Raw genomic sequence first — 22,330 nt, 5'->3', positions numbered from 1 at the left:
GCAGTGAGCCTGCAGTGATATTCACAGGTCACAGTGAGAGGAAAGAAATTCACCCACAGAAAGGCTATGGCAGGATTACCAAAAAATAACTCCATTTTTATAGCACACATCGAACAAACACCTTAAAAAATGAAGAAACTGCTCTCAGAACACCATGAATCACAAAATAAGCATTAATACTAGCTTTAGGATTTCACAAAGGATAGGTCCACAGAGACAGATGTGGGAAAATATGCATCTACATCCATACATCAAATAAATACTACACCCGCCCTTGAAAATGGGGAGATCCTGGGGATTAAACAAAACAAAAAACAAACGAGAAAGATTCACTCACGCTACGGAAAGCAAGAATTATTTTCCTAAGTCGCAGAGGGATTTAAGCACTATTTTTTCTTACCATTTCATTTTTATAATTTTCTCCACATTTTAAATGTATGAATGGCAATTGGCTTCAAATTGTACAGGGCTCACAATATGTGTGGGGGTGGGGAGACTCACAACATTTCTGTAGTACCTTTAAGGAACAAAGAGTAAAATGTAGGGCAGGAATGCAAAACCAAATCAGGCTAAGTTTTGTCAAGCAAATTTCAGTCTTTTCCTGAGAAGGACACAACTAGCAAACAGCTGGGGAAGTACTACTAAATGTATTTAGAAAAAGCCCGAGAGAAGACTAAAAAGATATAGGAAGTATCACCTTCCAGGAAAAGGGGAAGCTGGCCGTTAGAACACCTCATTCTGAAGACAGAACGGGCATACCAGGACAGTTAATATAGCCACATGGCCTCAGCATGATGGGTATTTGGTCCATCAAGTCTTACCATAAGATAAGCTGAGTGTACCCTGTATTAAACACCACATTTCAGGAATCAACACATATTTACTAAAAGCTGATATTCTCATGATATCCAATTTCCTTGTGTGTTAAAATGATTGGAATCAATTCATTTAATAACACAAAATAGCTTAATTTTAGTAACTATTCTACTACCACGATCCTTGAACATGCACATTAGAATGTCAATGTCAATACTATGTGATGACACCTAACAGAGTTCATCCTTTTTTTATTATTATTATTTTAAAATTTTGGTTAAATTGTTTGACATCTTTAGGGGAAGATAAGGAATTTTTGCATTAATTTTAGTTATATATAAAGAAGTCATTTGGCTCTGAATTATAAATAAATGGAAATATCTAAGGGTAAGAAGGCTTACTTAAGTTTGTGAATGCTGCCAGTTTGGGAGAGAACAGCTATAAAATTAAAAAGCTTTTAGGACATACTACTACGCAATTTCTGCTTTTTTTGATACTGTACCCAAATAAAGATTTTTCATATGAGATGAGTAATTTTGTTGACCAGAAACAGCATGTTCTATAGTTTTCCAAAAGGTAACTAATATCTCTCTTCTAACACATAAAGGTTTTTCATGTAATAACTTGCAGAAGGCACAATGCTACTCTTTTCCTCTTTAGGACTTCATTTCTCTCACCTCAAAGTCACTTTAAAGGTAAGCAGTCTATTTTTTTATTTATATAAATGAATACTGTGTAGTTCTGTTTTTGAAAAGTAGAAGACCCAATGAATTTATTTCCTTCAACTTCCCACATTTCATTTACTTATTTAGAACTGATTGTGGTGCTGGGTATCAAACCCAAGGTGTTCCACATGCTGGGAAGCGATCAACCATTTAGCCATACACCAGCCCCTCCCCCACGTTTTAAACTTCAGAAAATTTAATAATGGCAATTTGCCTCAATATATGGAACCTATTAGAGCTACACAATTAGTCATTTGCTGCTTATTTTTCATCATTTGAAAGATACTTTGAATGTATCTGAATGATATGAACCAGGCAGATCTCTGTGAGTTCAAGGCCATCCTGGTCTTCACAGTGAGTTCCAGGACAGCCTGGGATACAGGGAGACCCTGTCTCAAAAATTTTGTCAACTTTGTGATGAAAAGTCTTCAATGTATAGATTTCCACAAGTTGTTTAACAATAATATTAATTTCAACAAGATAAAGCCACATATATTTAGTTTTCATTACTATTATTTTAAAATATTTTATTTATTACTTTTATTTTATGTGTATGTGTGTATTGCCTGCATGTAGGTAAGTGCACCCATGTCATGCAATGCCCACGGAGGACAGAAGAGACTGTCAGATCCCCTAGAACTGGAGTTATGAACAGCTGTTAGCTGCCATATGGGCACTGGGATTTGAACCCGGGTCTTCTGCAAGAACAACCAGTGTTCTTAACCACTGAGCCATCTCTCCAGCCCTATTATTATTATTTTAAGTATACAGAAAGATTACTTAATCAACTGGAAGTTTAAAAATTTTTTTTAATTTTTATGTGTATGAGTGTTTTGCCTGCATTGCTTAAGTGCACCACCAACATGCAGTGCCCGCGGAGTGCTGAAGAGGGCATTGGACTCCCCTGGAATGGGAGTTACGAATGGTTGATAGCCATCATGTGGTGCTAGCATTTGAACCCTGGTCCTCTGCAAGAGTAGCCAGTGATCCTAACCACTGAGTCACCTCTCAAGCCCCAATTGGAAATATCTTTAATACCAAATATCAGAAAACCAGTCTAGAAATCAATGAAAATCTCAAACTCCAGTATGATGTAGCGAAATGACCCCTCAACAATGAAGCATAGGAAAATGTAATGAGAAACAAATTCATACCGAAATTCTCCAACAAGGTGGCTTAGATCAAGATGACTATGCATCCTGACTCTTTCCACAAGAGTAAAGGAAGTGTGAGATGTTGCTGCCAATTAGAAATGGGGATGGGAAATGCTGGTTGGAGCCCATAGGCCAGCTTCTCTCACATAATCAAGCCTCATGGCAATCCTGAATTGAAAGTGAAATCTTAGAAATTGTAAGTTTAACAAAGCTATCTAGATAATACCTAGAAGTTGGACTGATAATAATGCAAACATGCTTCCATTTTAGAGCTTTAAATTTTGTTGTAATTTGAGAATTATTACTGTGGTCATTACATGTTCCCAGTGATCTTTTCTACTCTACAAAGAAGGAGACCAAACAGGAATTTCCACCCACAAATCAAGAGAAGGGAATGCACTCCCTTTCTTTCCCTTCTCCTGGATCTTATTTTTAGTGGTCTTGGCCTGTCAATCTCATTCAAAATAACAATGGTTAGAATTCAGAACCTCCTGCGTTTTTGTGGTAGGAGTTCAGCAAACAATTCTAACTTTCCTAATGGTCCATGAGGTGGTATGATTAATAGTACTGTCCCTAGTTCATAAGGCTGAAGAGTGTAGAGAGGTGAAATGTACTGGTCCAAGCGAGCCTGGTTCTGACCATTTGACTGGTCGCTTTTAACCTCTCTTGTCTCTAGAGTCTTCTCTGTAAAATGGGAGCAACAACATCTGTCATGCAAACTTGCGAGAAGTGATTACTACACTGTGTGCAAAGCTACTAGAAAGGAACCTGACTCTCATTATTAACATGCAAAAAATAAGCACTTGTCTTAATGGACAAATGTAATCCAGGAACGTCTGCCTTTCCCCATTAAAAATCTTTCAAGTGGTAAGTCAAGGAAATTAGAAATACTCATCAAAGTCTATGTTCTATTAAAAATAGAACATTTGTTCTTAAAAGATTTTTTTATTTTATTTTTATTTTATGTGTATGAGTATATTGCCTGCATGTATGTGAGTGCACCCATGTCATGCAATGCCATGGTGGTAAGAAGAGGGCTTCGGATTTCCCTGGAACTGGAGTTAAGGACGGTTCGTAGCAGCCATGTGGGTGCTGGGAATCGAACCTGGGTCCTCTGCAAGAGCAGTCAGTGCTCTTAACGACTGAGCCATCTCTCCAGCCCCCTTAAAAGATATTTTTAAAAATTTCATTTACACTCAAAAAGATTTTCATGCAGTGTCATTTGATAATATTTAGATCCTCTCTCCTAAGTGCACCTTCTCTTACTGCTCCTCTCCAACTTAATGTAATATATTAGAATAAGGCCTATAGAGTCTAATTTGTGCCCCCAAATGTCCTTCAGTGTGGGTCTATCCACTGGAGCCTGGTTAACCTAACAAGTCCCATCCTTGAAAGAGGCTGTCTTTCCCCTTCCCAAGAAGTCACTGGTTACCTAAAGTTCCTTATGTTGGGTTGGGATTTCTTACCTACTTTCCCATGTCTGTACTGGGATTTTGAAAAGACAAGATATTTTTAACTTTCAACATGAACTATACTTTGGTGATGGTTCATAAAACATTTTGTGGGGCCTCATAACTCTTTTTTTCCCATACCAGTTTTATTTAAATGTTATAAGGCATGTTTATGGTGAACCATATATATGGTAAGTAACTTACCTCCTGAAGGGGAAACCATTAACTCAAAAGCCCAGAGAGAAATGTCTTCAGATCATGTATGGAAAGTCACTATGTGGGGTAGATAACAGCACTGGATTGATGGTATAGAAGGTCTTCACTATTCCTTAGTGTTATCACCATTGGTGATTCTCTAGGTACCATCTGAATAGATAATTTCCAAAGAGAATCAGAATAACTGAAACTGCATGAGGCTGCAACCGAAACTACATGAGGCTTTCAGAGCCTGACAGAGACCTACTGTATGTTCCATGATGAACAGAAGAAAATAGCAAGGTAGAACCGTGCCACAGTGGCCCAAGTGCTGGCTAGGCTCACTCAGAACTCAAACCTGGGGGAATCTGACACATGTTCTCAACTGTGACCGTGAAACAGTCACATGCCAAGAGTTCAGCATGTGCTGAGAGTCCACAGACCTGGGCATGGGCTTTGAGGCATTCCAGCTTGTACTAGGGAAACACGTAGAGGCAACCCACTCATCACTCTGGTGACTAGGTTGGATCCTCAATTCTTACACTAGTTTTGTTTAAGAATATGGGTCTCGGTAAGAACAACTCTCGAGGTCAATGATATCTCTACACTCACAAGAACTAAAAGGTACAATATAAGTGCTACATGACCAAATTACAGTGAAATTGTGTGCTGACCCACAAAAAGGGGAGGATGTACTCAAAGAGACAGTTTTCAGGAAGGACATGCACAGAGGTTTGGAGAAGACTCATCTCTGGAATCAAACCGGCTGAGTTCAAATTCTAGGATTCACAATTCATTCCGAAGAGATAAGAAAGTAATTTATCTCTTGGGACCTTAGTTTCTTTGTCAAATGTGGTTGATTCTCACTATGAGGATGGGAACTATTATGCCTATCATAATTCCTAATCAGTCACAGGCACTCAGTAAACATAAGAGAATTTACACCTTGTCAGTGACTTACTGCTTTCCAACAATGTTTCTAGAAAAGTGCTGTTCAATACGGCTGTCTGTAATCTGAGGTTATTTGAATTAAACTTCATGAAAATGAAACAAAGATTCAATCCTTTAGTCACACTGGCCATGTTTCAGGTACTCAACAGCTCCAGGAAGGCACTGGTGACCACAGTGGACAGGACTAGCACAGAACTCTACAAAAAGTTCCACCAGATAGTGCTTAAATAGAGGCAAGCTTAACCATGAGGAACTCCTGGGCTACCTTTACCACCCACTGTGAGGAGATCTACCTTAATAACACCTGCTTAGTTATGACTCATTTTCCTGCAGAAAGCAGGGACTCTTTTGGTAGGCTGGTGGGAAAGGCAAATTCTAGGTATTCCTAGTGCCTGGCATATAGCTGGCGCACAGCAAATGCTGATGGGATGTCAGGGCACTGCATCTGGTTTGATATATTAGTTTTAAAGTCCTATGTACTACTACATATTTCTTTGAGTCTTTTTTAAAAAATAACCATCTGCTAAAACATGTGCGAGTTGTGCTGTGTAATACTCCACAGAGAAGCAGCTGTGACCTCGGTCTTCTGGCTCTGCTGGAAAGAAGGGGAAAGAAGCTGGAGCTGCACAGTCACCCTTGGCCTCCAGTGGTTCTGACAGAGGGACTGCGCTTAGACACGGCGTGATAATTTTTAGAAAATATTTATTATTATAAGTGTGTATGAGTGTGTGTCTGTGTGTGGGTATGCGTGTGTGTCTGTGTGCAGTTATGAGTGAAGGGCTCAGAAGAGGGTATTAGATTCTCTGAAGCTGGAGTTACAGGTGGTTCTAAGCCACCTGACATGGGTGCTAAAAACTGAACTTAGGTCGTCTGTAAAAGCCTTACCTACTCTTAACCACTCAGTCATCTCTCCAGTTACTATCCCGCCTCCTTTTCACCATTAAAAGACTGAACTTTTTCCAATCCGTGTTCACGTTACCCGTGTCTGTGGCCCTTTATTCTATATTCTCTGCTTTCATTACCTTGACTCTCTTAACAATCTTTTTATATCATTCTCTGCAGACGCGCCTTTCTCTTTTCACGCTACTGCTATACATGCTGCCCTTTGTCTCACCTACTGTCTTCATGCTTTCAGAGCTCAAATGAGTCCAACCTCAGTTTGCAAAATGAGTACTAGAGGATCCACCCAGGTGTGTACACAGCCAATTGTCCCCTGTTCTCTCATCATCCTTTCTTCCAAAGTCTATTCTAACTTACAGACTTTAAGATGTGACTGGGCAGCAAAATGGCAAGGAAGGTTAACAAACAGAGTAATGTAGCTCAGTAACGTACTGTAAGATGGAATGGAAGTCAGTCCTGCTCAAAGACAGGCAAGTGTGCAAAAAAACAGAAACAAAAAGCATATCCAGGAATAAAGATCGTCCACTGATACATGCTCAGTCTGTATTGCCAAGTCAAGGAATACTGGCTAATGAAAAAAACCATCTGTCCTTTATTTCCAAGTGATGGCTAATGACCACATTGCATACCATCACACAAGTAGGAGATATTTTTGGAGATAAAATACAAATGTCTACGGTCTACTGACAAACAGCCATGCTCTTATAAAGGGAAAAAGTTCACAGGCATGAGCTGATGAAATCATGAAGCTTTTGTTTCCAACTAACCCACTTGAAATTTTCAAAGGAATTAATCAAATAGTTCTAAATGCTCTAAACCAATTCACAATAAGAATTTTATTCCCTGAAGTATTTTTGTTGGCACTCAAGGGGGAAAAAAAAAAGGAGTATTCCATGACTATCCAAACATGTATATAATGCACTAATTATATGTAGGGCATTTATAGTTCATTGCTATTAATTGAAAAACATTCTCTTCACATTCTGCCAGGTTATCTCACAAAAATGTATGAAGGATAATCTCTATATAGCTCCCAAATTCTTTGAACATATTTATATATTTAGAATAAATCCTTCCAAGTATATATCCACAGACCAGGTCACAAATACCATACATGATATTTCTAGTTGAATCTTGATAATTCATTCATTCATGAATAATGAAACCAGAACCTAAATCCTTTAATTTCAACCAAGAGATTTTTTTTTCCTTACCAACCAAATTTCCATTTCTGTGTTAAGAAACAGTAAAATCACAAATGTTTCATCCCTTCCTTATTTGTGTCTTTATTAATCAAATGACAGAAGTAAAAAGTATCAACAGGATCCAGAAGAAAGCAAGAGGTGGGGGAGGCAGGGCCTACACCCCGTGCAGAGGGTCCTTGGACAGACAACAGCCAGTGCTCCTCTTCTAGCCACCACACTCAGCTTGCTGTGAGCTCTGTGACCACGCAGATGAGTCAGCCACATCCATGATGTGTGTGCCTTCCACTCAAAAGCCACCAGGGGCTACAGAAAATCTGGCATTCTTTATGGCCAGATAGCTCTGTCTTGTTCTTTCTTTTCTTTAAATAAAAAGGCAAGGGGTTTGCTCCCATTTTTCCCCCATGGATAACTAATACATATTTTTTCAAAGCACTGCATCAGTTTCCAAACTCTTAACTAAAAATGAGTTAAGTATAATATTTTACATGTGTAGAGATTTATAAGGAAGAGGGGGAAAAGGAAAAACAAAACAAAACAAAACACAAAAAAACCACCTGCTTTCATTGACAAACAAACCTGTGATATAACAACTACTAACACAGCAATCGAAATGCAGTTTGGATGTGTGCAGTGGCCACCAGCTAGGCAGCATTTCCTCTGTGGTGTCACTGAAACCCCCAGGCAGAAAAACTGCCAGGAGAGACACAAGTGGGCTCTCTCTACCATGATGTCAGATGCACATTGAAATTTTAAGCTCTTTATACATAGTATGCTACTGAAATCCTACAGCCACCCCCATCATGTGGCAGGCGGGGGATTATCAACGAGAAATACTGAAAAGCAATTTATACAAGTGTCCCAGCCTCACACATTCTACAACTGCAAAAAGACCTGTTCCCAATGCCTGTGATGATCCAAGTTACTGTCATTGCTGCCAGGACCACAGATGACAATCCATACAGCTCACGTTACTTCTTATAGGCCAGCCATGGCTCCAGCCAAATTGTACATATATTCATTGTGTCTTTCCCTTAGCCTACTATTTCATTACAATTCAATTTTTACAGCTAAGGACACTGAGGCATGGAGGGGTTATATAACTGAAGTGTTCTAAGTCAAGCAGCTAAAAGCATGGCAGATCGGAGACCCAGAATCATGTAGTCCCATTTCAGACTTGGAGCTTTCAACCACTGACTGCAGTGGTAGGTTTTGATGGCCACGAACTCTCCAGAGCAATTGCTGATGGGCTCCTAACAAAACCCAGCTTTGCAGAGTCCTGGGATCTGTATGAGACCTGACCACTCAGCAGTTAAGACCCCAGAAATGAGAAGGGGAGAAGGGGGCTTTGCTCAAAGAGACAGGTGGATCCTGGTCAGTGAAGCATAAAAGAAGTTCTTGTGTTTTGCTACAAGAAGGAAAATTACTCATGTTTTCCACATCAAGTTGCACAAAGGAGAGGCAGGGATATAGATTTGTTTAATGGTTCTGGAGACAGAGACAGGCAAAGCAATTTGCTGAGAGTTACACTGAGGTTCAGAGGTAAAAACAACTCGGGACTACATGCCAGGCCACCAAGTAGATAAAAACTACTCCTTCATTACGGGAGCACTAAGACACAGTGTGAATACAGCCTTGTCTGTGTGCACTGGCCTCCAGCTCCAATACGTCTTTTTATTTTTACACCTGCAGTTCTTTTGCACTTGGCACTAACTGAGCAGACACCACACATTCAACTGGTATATCACAGAAATGCCCACTGCCAACATCATAGGCACCTTGGCCCAAGCTGACAGCACCTCAGACAGATTAAGTTCCACCTGGTTAATGGTCTCTTGAAAGAATCAAATGGGGTCCAGTTAAAATCTGATTTCTTCCTGGTTATATTCCTTATGTCACTCATTCCCACAGGAGTTGGCTTCATCACAGGCTCAGGATTGGCACAGAGAAAAGACTGTAGATGCTAAGCACATCACAACTCTCTAATATGTTCTAAACACCTAACTAAGTTGTTACCCAACTTTTATTTATTGAATGCTCATCAAAAAATTAAAGGTAATGTTAGGAAAAATCTAACGTATTATCATGATTACTGTTCATTATTTTGGTTGTCTTTTAATCTTAAACAGTTATAACTGCATGATTTCTATCTTTGTACTTAATCACAGCAAATTCATGATCTTCAGGTATACCTAACAGATCATCTCCTATCTCAATTGCTTTCTTCATCTTCAGCAGCCAACTGGTATTTTTTAGACGTGAACTACTGTTCCATTAGGAAGTGTTGAAACATCAAAATACTGCGTTGTATCTGCCAATAAACAGCTCTGTGACCTTCAAAGATACTGGTCTATCAAGTAAGAGTAGCAAGTCTTCCTGATGAATGCAATTTCTATTCCTCTATAATAATGGCAGCCATGAATCTTTATTTCCATGCTGATTATTGTTTCTCCTGTACGCTAGTAGTCACCAAGAAGGACTGCAAAGGCTAGCTGGTCTCCCAAATAAGGCTAAAAGCAGTGAAAAAAATGTGCAGATATGTTTGAGTGTATGTGTAAGTGCACAATTGTCTACCACAGAGGCTCAAATGGTTGCTAAGCATATGCATGCACACATGCATGGACCACTACATACAAGATCTATATCAGAGTAAGAATAACATAACGATAAAGAGAAAGATAGGCATCCCTTGTTTCCACCAGAACAGATCTTAGTTATGTCCCTTCTCGATGTGTTTAGGGCTGGGTTTTCTTTAGAAGGGGGAGATAATCACCTTAATAGCCTACATTTCAAGAATCTCTTCCTGAACCCCTTTCTGAACCCTTGGGCATAAACTCATGTCCAAAGCCTGGATGTTAATAGTTGTGCTCCAGCTTTGTTTTTTAAAAGAATACAACAAGTTCAAGTTTGTGTACCATTAGGTAAACAAATTCATTCTACTACTGCAGACCTAAGTCAAAGAATATGACTTTGAAGAGGAAAAAGCCTGCAACCCTGGAAAAGTGTCCATGGTCACAAATCTACTTTTCAGGAAAGTGAGAGGGGTCATGAAGAAGGTTGTGTCAGACACAAGCAGAAGGCCACACTTTCAAGAGTAGAGACTCACGAAAGAAAGCAGTCAGTCAGACCTGGACTCCATGGGGAACTGAGAAGACAAGAACATGCGAAGTCACCAAAGGGGAGAGGTACTTGTGTGGACACATGTTTTGATATTGAATTTAAAGGCATAAAAGGAAATTTGATAAAATTCTGTGGTTGATCATTATGAAAAGTTTAAATTGCAAAGACATTCTTTTTAGTAATCATCTTTCTATTATTATTATTTTTATTTGATATGTATGAGTACATTGCCTGCATGTAGGTAAGTGCCCCTGTGTTGTGCAATGCTTGCTTTAATAATTATCTTGAGACCAACTGTCTTTCTAAGTGGTCAAGCATCCTACCTTATCTTGTGTATTAGGAAACACAGGCCAGGTGAGGAGCAAGTGCCTACAGACTCCTGTTATCACAGAACTGAATGAGGCCAGGAATTGGGTTATATCCCACATCTTTTTAATGTAAACTCCAGGTCAGAAGTGATAGCCTCTCATCTGAACAGTCTTCCAAATCACCCATGGTCTAAGCAATCTGCAATCAACCTTGGCATTAGTAAATGATGTTTACTAAAGTTAAGTACAGTTCTAAATGAACTCTATGGCGTGCTCTGAAACATTAAACTTAACTCTGGGTGCTTCAAACAGATGCCTTCATCTTCTGTTTACCAAGATAGTTGTTATGAACACCGAGTCTCCAATCTGCTAGAGTTCTGAGCAGGAATCACTGCCATGGTACACTGAAAAATTATTACTCCATCTTCCCTTTCACTGAACTGAAAAAAGTTGGAATTATCTTTTTTCTGTCAAAACATATGGCCCTAACTACTTTCAACAAAAAACAAAGGCATGAAATAATTACCAAATGTAAGACGCTGTGGCAGATTGAAATGAAAAAAAAAAAGTATGCAAATTGTCAACATCTACAGCCAATCAGCTTCCTCTCTGTTACTTAGTCCAGTGCCCACCCCTTCCTTATGCTCAGGGCAAACTTTTAGGTAAAATCAACTAGCCATAGTTCCTTGACTTAACTCAGAGCAGAGCTTCTAGCACACGGCAGGGACTTCAGCATGCACAAAAGAAATGGGAACCTATTCAATTAGGACAAAGCCCTTATTAAAAAGAATTTTAAAGGAAGTGAGGGATCAAGAAATGCAGCAATATTCCTCATGTGAGACCATGCAATGGAAAACTAGCAGTCAACAATAATTAGTTCGTGTCTTCAGGCATATTCAAAACATAATTAAGTTGGCTTTTTCTAATATTGAAATTCCCGGTATTTTTTTCATAAGATACAACTTTTTTTAATTTTAGAGATAAGTAAGTCAAAGATCTGTTACCGTCTATCTTAATATTTCTTCCTGAAATAATCTGGGTATAAATAAATGTAAGCAATAGTAATTTTTATCAGTAAAATTATAGTAAGCATGTCCTTTTGATGTTTTTCAAGAAATCTAACTTTTGATAAGCAACTGATTTAATAACTTTGAATTTTCAAAATAGAAATGCAAAATCCAGATGATCTCTTAATAACGGAGATAAGAAGTATTCAAAGCATAAAAATCTGCTCCTTATTAATTACTAGATGTGAAAAACATTACCATTGAAATCTACCTGATGACGTTACATCCATGCTCAGATGCCAAGGAGCTCAGAAAGCAACCAACTGTGACTAGTAATAATCAGATATATAGAGATTAGAAACGCACGTGCAAACATCTTAATGTCAATTGCATTAAAAATGAATTTTTCTGTATGAAACTGTGTATTTTAGTAATGAAATGGAGATCTTTTTTGAAGGTTAAAACCTCATTTAATTTGATGTCTTATAGGGTTTATACTGAGTGCAATATTGTAAATTGTAATAATTCAACTGTAAACATAAAAATTTAAAGCCAATTTTGAAAGAGATGCATCTTAGCTCAGGAAATTGTTATTGAATATGTCAATGCTGTTGTAATGAAATGCTTCTTCTAAGTATGTGGTTATTAGATAAATAATAAAAAAAATAACGGAGATAATGGAAGCAGTTTAAAAACTTCAATGTTGATGAAATTAATAAGCAAGCATAGCCACAAAACAAAGAACACAGGAGTTTTTACATAAGAAAAGGCTCAGAAGTGTTGTCTTTGTGTCCTGTGATAAATTAGTATGGGGTAAGAACTTAGGACAAAAACACACAGAGGTTAAAGAAGGGTGTTTGCTTCTTTTTTCTCCTGATGAAGAAACATCCATTAAAATACATAATTCTTTGTTCACATAATTAGAAAATATTAGGTCTTCTCTGGAACGTCTTAACAGACAGACAAACACAGAGATAAACAGAAAGAAATTCATGTGTATATCTTGAATACACAATGTGTATATGTGTTTGTGTAATGGTATAACATTAAAATCAAAGACTTATAAGCCACATGGCTGAAGGGTTGAAAAGAACTGTTTAATGTGCAAGAAACATCTCTTTGGGTTCATGAAGATATTTGTGAACTAGCCAGATGCCATCTCTGTTCAACATCCTTAATATACCAAATACATTTGAATTCTTCACTTTATACTGGTTAATTTTAGATTATGCAAATTTAACTCAATAGACTCAGTGCATTGTATATATGTATATTTATAAATGTATGTATGTATATGTAACAACAATCAAAGAAGAGGATAAGAAATGGAGAGGGAGTGGGAGGCATGGGGGCGTTGGAGAACTGGAAGGATGGAAATAATGCAAAGACAATACTCACGAATGAAATTCTCAAAAATAAAAAAAATACTAAATTAAAAACACACATACAAAATATCAAAGCCATACATACCAGGCCTAAGGGGGGAAAAAAAAAACATTTGTGAGGATCCATATATAGGAAGGACTTACGTATACAGAGGACAGACCATGGAACTTGTTTCTAAAGTGGCAGGCTTTGTTGTCAGTTGGTAGACAGACAATTTAGGTAAATGATGCAGGCAGCACTAGGAATCAGGGCTGCCTTTCCAGTGAGGTGCAAACTGCCCTCTCCCCAAACTTAACTCCATCTCTGTCAGCAAGCTCAGTGTTCTTCACCCTACCACAGCAATGAACTTGTCCCTCCTTGCCACTGGTCTTATAGAAGTCCATTAGTTCTGGAGACTGGCCACTTCGAGTAAGTGACTACCTTTCTAAGTGTGGCTCTATCGCTAACGTTCCAACCACAAACAGGTCATTTACTTGCCTCCTGCATCACACAACAGTCGCTGGGAAATGTGGCTATCCTGAGACAAAGTCTAGACCTCACGTTATCTTGTCTGCACAGCATGTTTGACATCATGATGCTGTTCAAAGTATTTTTTTTTGACAGTTCTCTTTAATATGAAACTTTTTGATATATAAGAAACTTAATCATCTCTTCTCTGACAAGTCCAAGGAATAAAGTATATGGTAGTGTGTGATGTCAGGAAGAACCGAATAACCTTCTGAGAAAGATAAGCTCAATAACGTTCATCTTGTCTTCTAAGCTTCCCCAGTACTTTTAGAAATTTATGTCTTTTGTGAATTATACAGGTCTTATTTCCCGTACAGTGCAATGGGCCTTATAGGGTCAGAAGCTGTATCTTAAGGCACGACCAAGACAAGAGTATTCTCAAAGTAGGGAGCCAATAAAAATGTATTACATAAGAGAAATAATCAAAAGTAAAACCCAAAACAAAACAAAGAACAGTTCTCTCCTTCACTTACAAAGTTCATGCATCAGATTTTTAGTTTTGAAGAGCCTTCACAAAGCATCTTGCATGTGTCTCACTTCCTCAGAATCATGAATTGTTTTTTAGGGCATTGTATAACCTCTGTCCTTACATGAGGAACACGTCACATAAAGACAACAGATATGAAAGAGATTATGCTGCCATCGCATAGCTGTCCAGTACTAGATGTGCAAAGGTTCTTAAAGAGTTCCATCTGTGTAGGATTTATGAATCTAGTTTGCTGTATTTATGATGAGCAGAACCCCCATACTCTTAAAGATTTCATGAGGTTACAACAAGCGACAAGTTGATCTATCACTCTAGTCCTCCTGTCCCACTCCAATTCAGAAACCAAGCCAGAAGCTATATGCCAGTGCAACCATGCACTGTTTTGGTGGTGTTTGCTCGTATTTCCATTTGATGGGAACGCAGAACCTGGATGCACTGGTTGGTCCCAACATAGACACAACCCTCAGCTTTGTGCACCACCTAATAGAGCTCTCACTTTCCCTTCCCAGAAAGGTTCTTCTGTGCACTCAGGGATCTGTTCCCAGCCCCTTTCATCTGGTTGGCCTGGACCACTCACTTTGTCCTTTGTTCATGTTCTACCTTGTTTCGCCATCTTCTGTTTTATAACTATGGTCTGATTTCCTAAATACACTACAAGCCTCAGGTGGGCTGTATCCCATTCTTCTTTCCATTACTACCTAGATCTGGTCATTAAGATGCCTAGGGCTTCTTCCAGTGCCTCAGAGCCAGTAACAAGAACAAGGATAGGAAGCCCTCACGAAATGCCTCCCCCCCCCACCACTTCCTTGCCTTCCTTCCTCACCTACTGCTTTAATGAAACTGGACCTGCAGCTAAATGTCACTTTATTCTCTCAGCAACATTTAACCCTGGGGACTCGCCTCCCAGTTAAATCTATTTTCCTCAGCTTCAGAGCCTCTTAAGTATTGTGGTCCTCCTATTTCTTATGACTTTTAAGTTCAATGAGCTGTTGGACCTATCCATTTGAAAGGATTAATTCATTCATAATCAAAATCTAACCTCTAAATAGGGTTCCCAAGGCAAGCACTATGTGATCTGACCACTGTTTAATTTTCTGATCTTATCTTGTATTACTACCCTTTGTGTCTTGTGTTCCGGCCATCCCAAACCATTTCTCGGTCACTGGATAGACAATATTCTCCTTCAGTTCTAGTTACTATCCTTGCATTTTGCTGGCTTCATTTGCATTTGACTTCCATTCTTCCCCAGCCAAGTGTCTTTCTGCGTCTACCTTTGGCAGCCTGTGATCCTTGATCAGTGTTATCAGACCACATTAAAGATGTCTGTTGACTTGACTTTCTCATGTCCATCTTGCTCAGTTACATTCTAACCTTGACTCATACCAGGCATGAAATGACTATTAGCAGAATTACTCAGCTGTTTTGCAAAGCTCCTAGCTACTTGCAGAATAAAGGACTTAGGAAAAATACATTAAAGTGCTTTTTGAAAGCAACCAAAATAACTCCTCCTTAAATAGGAAAGATGAAATCTACTGCCTCTAACTTCAAACTGATAATCTCCAGCGACAGAGCTCGTCCAAAGAGCCGATATAGGATTTCATCCAAGTGCATGTCACTGACTTATAGTCAGTGGAAGGAGCCTGAAGCTCTGACTATTTTTGTTCCTTAAACTCCCTGTGTCTGCTTTTGTACTTAAAGCCAAATGCTGAAGAACATAACACCAAGGAGAGAGGATATGAGGGCTCTGAGGACCTTGTAACTGTCCCAGGATTCAGAATCCCTAATGCTAGCTCTCTGGAGTGCAGTGTGCATTAGAGAACCAAAGCTTCCACTTCTCATACCTCCTCAGAGCTCAGGAGGAAGAGAGCAGGGATATTCTGGGTGGGAGCTTGGTAGTATACCACTGGGTCCATGATGGTACTGCCGAGACAGGATATGGTTCATGTTCATCTGTTTTTACCACCACTAGGTTTTGGCTTCTCTTTAATCAGTAATATTGACTTTGGTGCCGCGTCTTAATAATGATGTGTTTCTGTTCTATATCAATTACATCAAAGAGGCTACCTCGACAAGGTTGCTTCTAAGGTGCATGAATTGTGGGATTTTTCTAAAATAGTCTGATGTGAAGTCACTGGATGAGAAAATGCTGAGATTTGAATTTCCTTGAAATGTAATGCTGTGTTTGAACTTCTAATTGTAAAAAAAAAAAAATTAAAAAAAAAAAAAGCCACAAGCAGTTAAGTGTGAAGGAGCACACCAAAGGTGGCTCATATTTAGGCATATGGTAAACTGATTTGCCATTGAACTGGGAGGCTAATATTAGGAATGGGTGAGCCAAGCCATGTTTTGTGTTTGCTCAATGTCTCATACTATTTTTCAAATGTCATGGGCTCAGCAAAACCCAAAACACATTTTCTCAGCACTTCTCCCTTTTTCAACCCATATGTATTCGAGAAGTTTAATTCATATGTTTCTGATTTATTTACATGCAAGTCATCAGAATGTTGTTTTGTAGGAGCTATTTGATGTCCAGGAAGCCTGTTGAGCCTTCCCTTTGAGGTTTTCCCCACCCCCAGGATCAGGAAGCCATGATTTGCAACTAGTGCAAAGGGGTGGAAAGGGGGCTCTTCAGAATCCCCAATCTTTCTCCTCAGAGGTTCAGATTTGTTCAAAACTTAGACTGAATGATGTCTGAGTATAATTTTAACCTTGGCAGACTTTGTATTTTTGTGTTCCTAATTGATGCTGTCCTTACTGAAGTTAGTAATATCTTCCTTGTGGACATGAAAGTGCATACTTGCAATGTATGAATACCACAAACAGATCCCAAGGAGAGATGGCAAGCTCTTCAAAGATGAAGCAAATGCAGTGTGTAACTCAGTATCCCAAAACAGGGCCTCAGCCTTCAGAAAGAGAGCAATGAAGTCAGTGTGTCTCCTAGACAACACTGTAAGAACAGGCACAGGTTTCTTACCTTTAGGAATTTTACCAGCATGTACCAAAATTCTCTCCATTTTGCCAGCACCCTCAAATTATAACTCTGACTCAAGTGTGGTCTGATAGCTGCTTGCATATACTTAAAAGAATTCATAAACCTATAAATACTTCCTCCATTTGCCAATAACTAGAAACTTCAAAAAAAATTCAAACATTTTTTCCTAGAACTTCCAAAGATGGACAGAATTGATATATCCACACATGCACCCTTTGACAAAGCAGGTCTTCTTTTTCCTTAATAAGGATGAAGTCACGTTGTATTAGGAACACACGTTGTATTAGTGAGGGACTTTTTCATTTTCTAACATCCTTGATGGGCCATAAATTTGACCATTTCAAAAGAGATACCGGAGTGAGATTTTAGAAATCCAAATCAGATTTCAAGAGGTATGAATAATTACTGTTGCTGATTTTTAAAGCGATCGTATATAAAAAAAAAAAGATTGTCACCTTGGTAAGCTTTCCTAAATTTCAGTATGAAAACCACATTAATACTGGACAAGAAGCACAGAGGTAGTATCTGTCGCTATCTTGTGCTGCTGTAGTGTGTTGCTACAAATACAGAGCCACATTTCCCATCAGACTCTGTCCTCTGGGTGGGGAGAGAGATTAGCTATGCTAGTTAATCTGAGGCAGCATGAGAGATTTCTACTTATGCTACCTTTCAGGTGGAGATATTTCTCTTCTGGAAAACTTTTTTCCATTTTCCATTTCAAAACCAGGATGGTGTAAGGACTGAGAAGATTCAAAGTCTTCTCAAATCAAATCTCTCTCCAGCACAGCTGCTGTTAAGTGATCCGATGTGTTTGGACACAGACTCCCAACCCATGCAGGAAGTCTTTTTGCAACAACCAGACACTGATACTATGCATTTCAGGAAAGCAATATGCTTTTTTAAAAAAATCACGTTGGCCAACACTCTCCAAAAGCAACTAACAGTGACACAAACAACTAGTAGAAACGTTTTATCTTTATATATGTGTGTGCATTATATCAGTCATATATCTAAGTACCAGCTATTAAAATAGTGACTAGAGTGAATCTACTAATCACTAGTTTCTTTGAACTCAAACATCCTAGAGAGCATTTATGCACAAGTAAAAAGATGATGAAATGGCAAAATCTTTACCATTATCAAACTCTTAAAGACCCAATCATTTCGCAGAGAGAGCTCCAACACAGAAAAGGAACAGCCTGAACCAAATACCTCAGAACAAAGTAACCATTAAACAATGGCTGCCCTTTCTCTTCAAGAGTCTGACATACAGACTTCTTCATGTCAGTCCAGGTTTTAGGCTTTTGATAAAGATCAGCTCTGCTATGAAGAAGAAATCTGTCATGTGGTTTGAGTTTCACTTTCAGTAACAGGCCTGGAAAACTGACGATTCATCACCTCACATGCTTAAAAAACTTTATTAGGGGCCATGTTTTTAGTTCTTGTATGATTCGGGGTATGCTGGTTCTTTGGGTTTTCAGTCAAAGGGAGGAAGATGTTAATAGAAACATTTATGAAAAAGGTATCAAACTACCTTTCAAACTATGTAAACTCCTCATTATAAGTATTAGTTTCAAAGGCAAAATAGAAGTGAAAACAAATGACAATTCGATGGACTACCCATCTGTGGGGCAGATTCCACATGAATCTGAAAGCATTATAGAAAATATTACTTTGAGACAAAAAATTCTCATGTGCAACATGAAATGTCTATTATGTTCTTTTTTCCTCTTTGCTCCTGGTTCCCTATACTAGAACTTCTCTTGCTATATCACAGATGCAGTCCCTGCTGGGCAGCAGTAACGAGGAGCCTCTTTCTGGGTACCCCTTGTCATCGAGAATTTAGTAGGGGAGTAGACACTGTATGGGAGCCGGTCTACAGCATCTCCCTTCTGCAGGGGAAATGCTCACAGTCACGCACATTTCCTTTCTTTTCCATCTTATGGTCTGAGATGCAAGGGTAGAGAGAACCTCAAAGAACTCCTCATATTCCTCCTGCCCATGTGGCATGTGCTCAAATTCCAAGAAGTATCCTTTTTAAATATCTCTCTCTCTCTCTCTCTCTCTCTCACACACACACACACACACACACACACACACACACACACACCCCACATGTCAATATCTAACACTACTATTTTTCAGCATCATTTCAAAGTTTAACAACCTGAACTAATAGCCATTTAAAAACATGTCCTGAGCTTCTAGGGGGAGGGACTTGTTCCCATCCACGGTTGTTTTTAACTTCAGTATACTTCTGATCATCTTGCTGGAATGACCTGTTCTAGGATTTGAACAGACCAGTGGACAATTTTTTTGTTTGTTTTAATCGAAGGTCCTTAATGTGGGCCACATGTTTCTGGTGGTGATTTGGACATACAGAGAAGGCAGAGCAGTGAAAGCAAGGTGGTAGAGAGGTGGTTGGGGGAGGGAGGGAGAGGGAAAGGTGGGATGGGGGCTTAAGGTAAGGAGGGGGGGAAGGTGGGCATGGGTGGATGATGAAAAGACCAGTTCCACAAGTGAAGCACATTAGCAACCCAGAGTGGAAAGGGCCGGAAGGAAAACCCACCCACCTCACCCTTGTGCTCATTCTATCAACCTGCAATTGCTGCAATCAAAACCATATGTCGGTTCCTCCAGATCTTTCTCACAGGACAAACATGCAAAGGGCCTCAGGCCTGGCGTTGCCATCAAATGGTAATTGATACCATATGAGCCACAAAACAGAAAAGCACATGCAAACAGCAACCTCTCTCTCAGCCTCCCCCCGCCCCCCACCTTCCCAGCCCTTTCTGGGCCCCTAGAGAGGGATGAAATTGCAGGTCTTGCCGGGCTGCTAAGTACACTGTGCACCATGAAAAACAAGTGTATGCAGCGCCGGGAACCACCTGTACATAGGAGAGGGAGGAGGGCCCACTAGCCAAGAGCTCAGTCTTGAGAACAGTCGAAGGCGAAAGGTCACCCCGGGTTAAGGCAAGGTCATTGATCATGGGGGAAAATGAGCACAGGTGTGAAGCCGCTCACAGGCTTGGAGCAGGGAATGACCCCCTGGTTCCTCTGCACATCCGGCCAGGACAAAGCTTGTTCCTGCTAAGCCACATCTGTCTTCCCATCCTCCTGCCAGGGAGATAGTGGGAAAGTGGAAACCACTCCCCAATTACAGGGCAATTAGAAGTAAAGTGACCCCAATCCTGTATCTGCTACTCTCCCTGTCTGAGGCTCTTTTTGAATCCCATTGTTCTCATAGGAGAAGGAAAAGAAAAAGAAAGAGAAGAAAGAAAGAAAGAAAGAAAGAAAGAAAGAAAGAAAGAAAAAGAAAATCAAGAAAACCAGCAAGCTGGAGGTCCTGGCAGTTGCTGGCTGGCTGTTAAATACAGTAGGTAAAATCCGTCTCTTATTTTCACCCGCACTGACAGAACCGCCAAGTAGCACACAGCTCTTGCCTCTGCATGTATATATTTTCTTATTAACTCGATCGGGCAGAAATTTGCAGAGATTTGTTTGGATTTGGAAGTCACAACAGAATGTCAGTTTTACAAACCAAGGCTCATTCTGTGGTGGAAATGTACAGCTCTGGACCAAACCATTCCCCCCACATAAGCTATTTGTTCCAATTCCTCCAGCAGCCGCTTCTGAGTGAACAACTGACTCTAAACACATACGATGGCTCTCCACTCTCTTCCTTCTGCCTAGCCCCTTATACGTGGTATTTTCATATTATAGATCTTATGAAGTTTAAATATTTTCCAGATGGGACGAGGGAGTACGGAACCCAGTAAACACTCTAAGTTATAAAAGGACCAACTGAATACTTAAAACAGAAGAGGATGACAGCCACACGGTAGCTCTGCCAGCGGGAAACTGGTGAGCAAACACTGGCAAGTCTAGGAAGGGGAACAGAGAGCAACTCTTTCTTCCCCCGACGCCCCCAATTCTCAAGATGGGCTGATTCCTCCTCATTTAGATCAGATCTATTTATATCTATTCTAAGTAAACCAGTTCTGAAAAAAGATTATTTAAGCTCAATTTACAATTCAATACATCACAGTCATAAGGAGGCAAAATACAGTTATAACCTGAAGAAAAATTCCATTGTCCAGCAGGGGGAAAAAAAATGAATAAGGCCTATTAATTCCACACATTTGCCCTGATCCCAGCAGCCTCGCCATCCTGTAAGTGTGGCAAGACCTGAGCAAATTCCTGCAGCCTAGAGGCAATCCAGGCACATTCATAATGACAGCACCAAGTCAAGAGAGAAGGAGATGAAGTGAATTCAACGGAGTAGAGTAGTAAGGGTAGGGAACTAAACTAAAGTTCTGGCGAGTGGCAGGAAAGAAAGAGGCAGGGCAGAGCAGATAGCAACCCACAAGGCAAAGCAACAGTGTAGCTTCAGAAGTGTCAAGCTAGGCAGGCTGGGGACCGACCACTCTGGGGAGACTCTGACCTTACCTCTGCTCTCCCTTCGTGGTCCAGGCAACATAACCCTGCATGTGAGCATCTGCATTGTTTAAATTTCATCCTGTGGTGTTGTTTGCTGATTGGTCAGACATGGCTGACAGCATCAGAACTGCAATCTGACAGACAAGGAGCATGCAGGACCACAGCCCAGAATTCATAATGGGAGGCAGAGAGGCGACCTCATGCTGGATATATGCGGTTCAGGCCCGCAGATGTCTGCTGCAAGGCCCAGGGCTGGCCTGGGGGTGGGAGGGCCTAGGAGGAGGCTGGGAGGAGTGCATGGAGAAGGGAGGTGGGACAGGCCGGGCCACCCAAATGACCAGTCCCCAGGCGTCACCCTGGCTTGAGCCAGATCTAGACCACGTTTAGTAGCTTCTCTCTTCCCATTCCCTGTTCCTGTTACCTTGGGGTCAGAGGAGGCTTCTATCCCTCAACCTTTTTTCACAGCATCAAAGTGGTGATGCTTCCAATCTGGAGCTACTGCATTGGTGTTTCAGAGTTTATTATTATTATTATTATTATTATTATTATTATTATATATTTTTTAATTGAGACAGTCTCATGCAGTTCAGGTTGGTATCCAACTCACTACATAATGGAGGCTGGCTTCTAAGTCCTGATCCTTCTGCCCCCACTCCCAAGTGCTTTGATTACAGGCATGTGCCACCACA

The 22,330-nt window shown here is 40.0% G+C and overlaps 1 protein-coding gene across 22 annotated transcripts in view; it reads right to left on the bottom strand.

Moving 5' to 3' along the window:
- Tcf4 (transcription factor 4) overlaps positions 1-22,330 on the bottom strand; it is a 353,045-nt gene that overhangs the window by 56,736 nt on the left and 273,979 nt on the right. For 2 of the 22 annotated variants that reach the window (XM_029564771.1, XM_017798848.2), the window contains exon 1: positions 21,651-21,830. The exons of the other annotated variants lie outside the window; for them this stretch is intronic. In XM_029564771.1, the coding sequence (XP_029420631.1) occupies positions 21,651-21,719 (69 nt within the window). In that variant the 5' untranslated portion in view covers positions 21,720-21,830. Of the gene's footprint in view, positions 1-21,650; positions 21,831-22,330 lie in introns of those variants that run through there. 22 annotated transcript variants of the gene reach the window in all.

The sequence above is a fragment of the Nannospalax galili genome, unplaced genomic scaffold (genome assembly GCF_000622305.1).
Source record: "Nannospalax galili isolate Female #2095 unplaced genomic scaffold, S.galili_v1.0 scaffold1097, whole genome shotgun sequence".
NCBI classification, from domain to species: Eukaryota; Metazoa; Chordata; class Mammalia; order Rodentia; family Spalacidae; genus Nannospalax; species Nannospalax galili.
The sequence above is the reverse complement of the archived record's forward strand: the minus strand, read 5'-3'. Positions and strand labels throughout refer to the sequence as shown.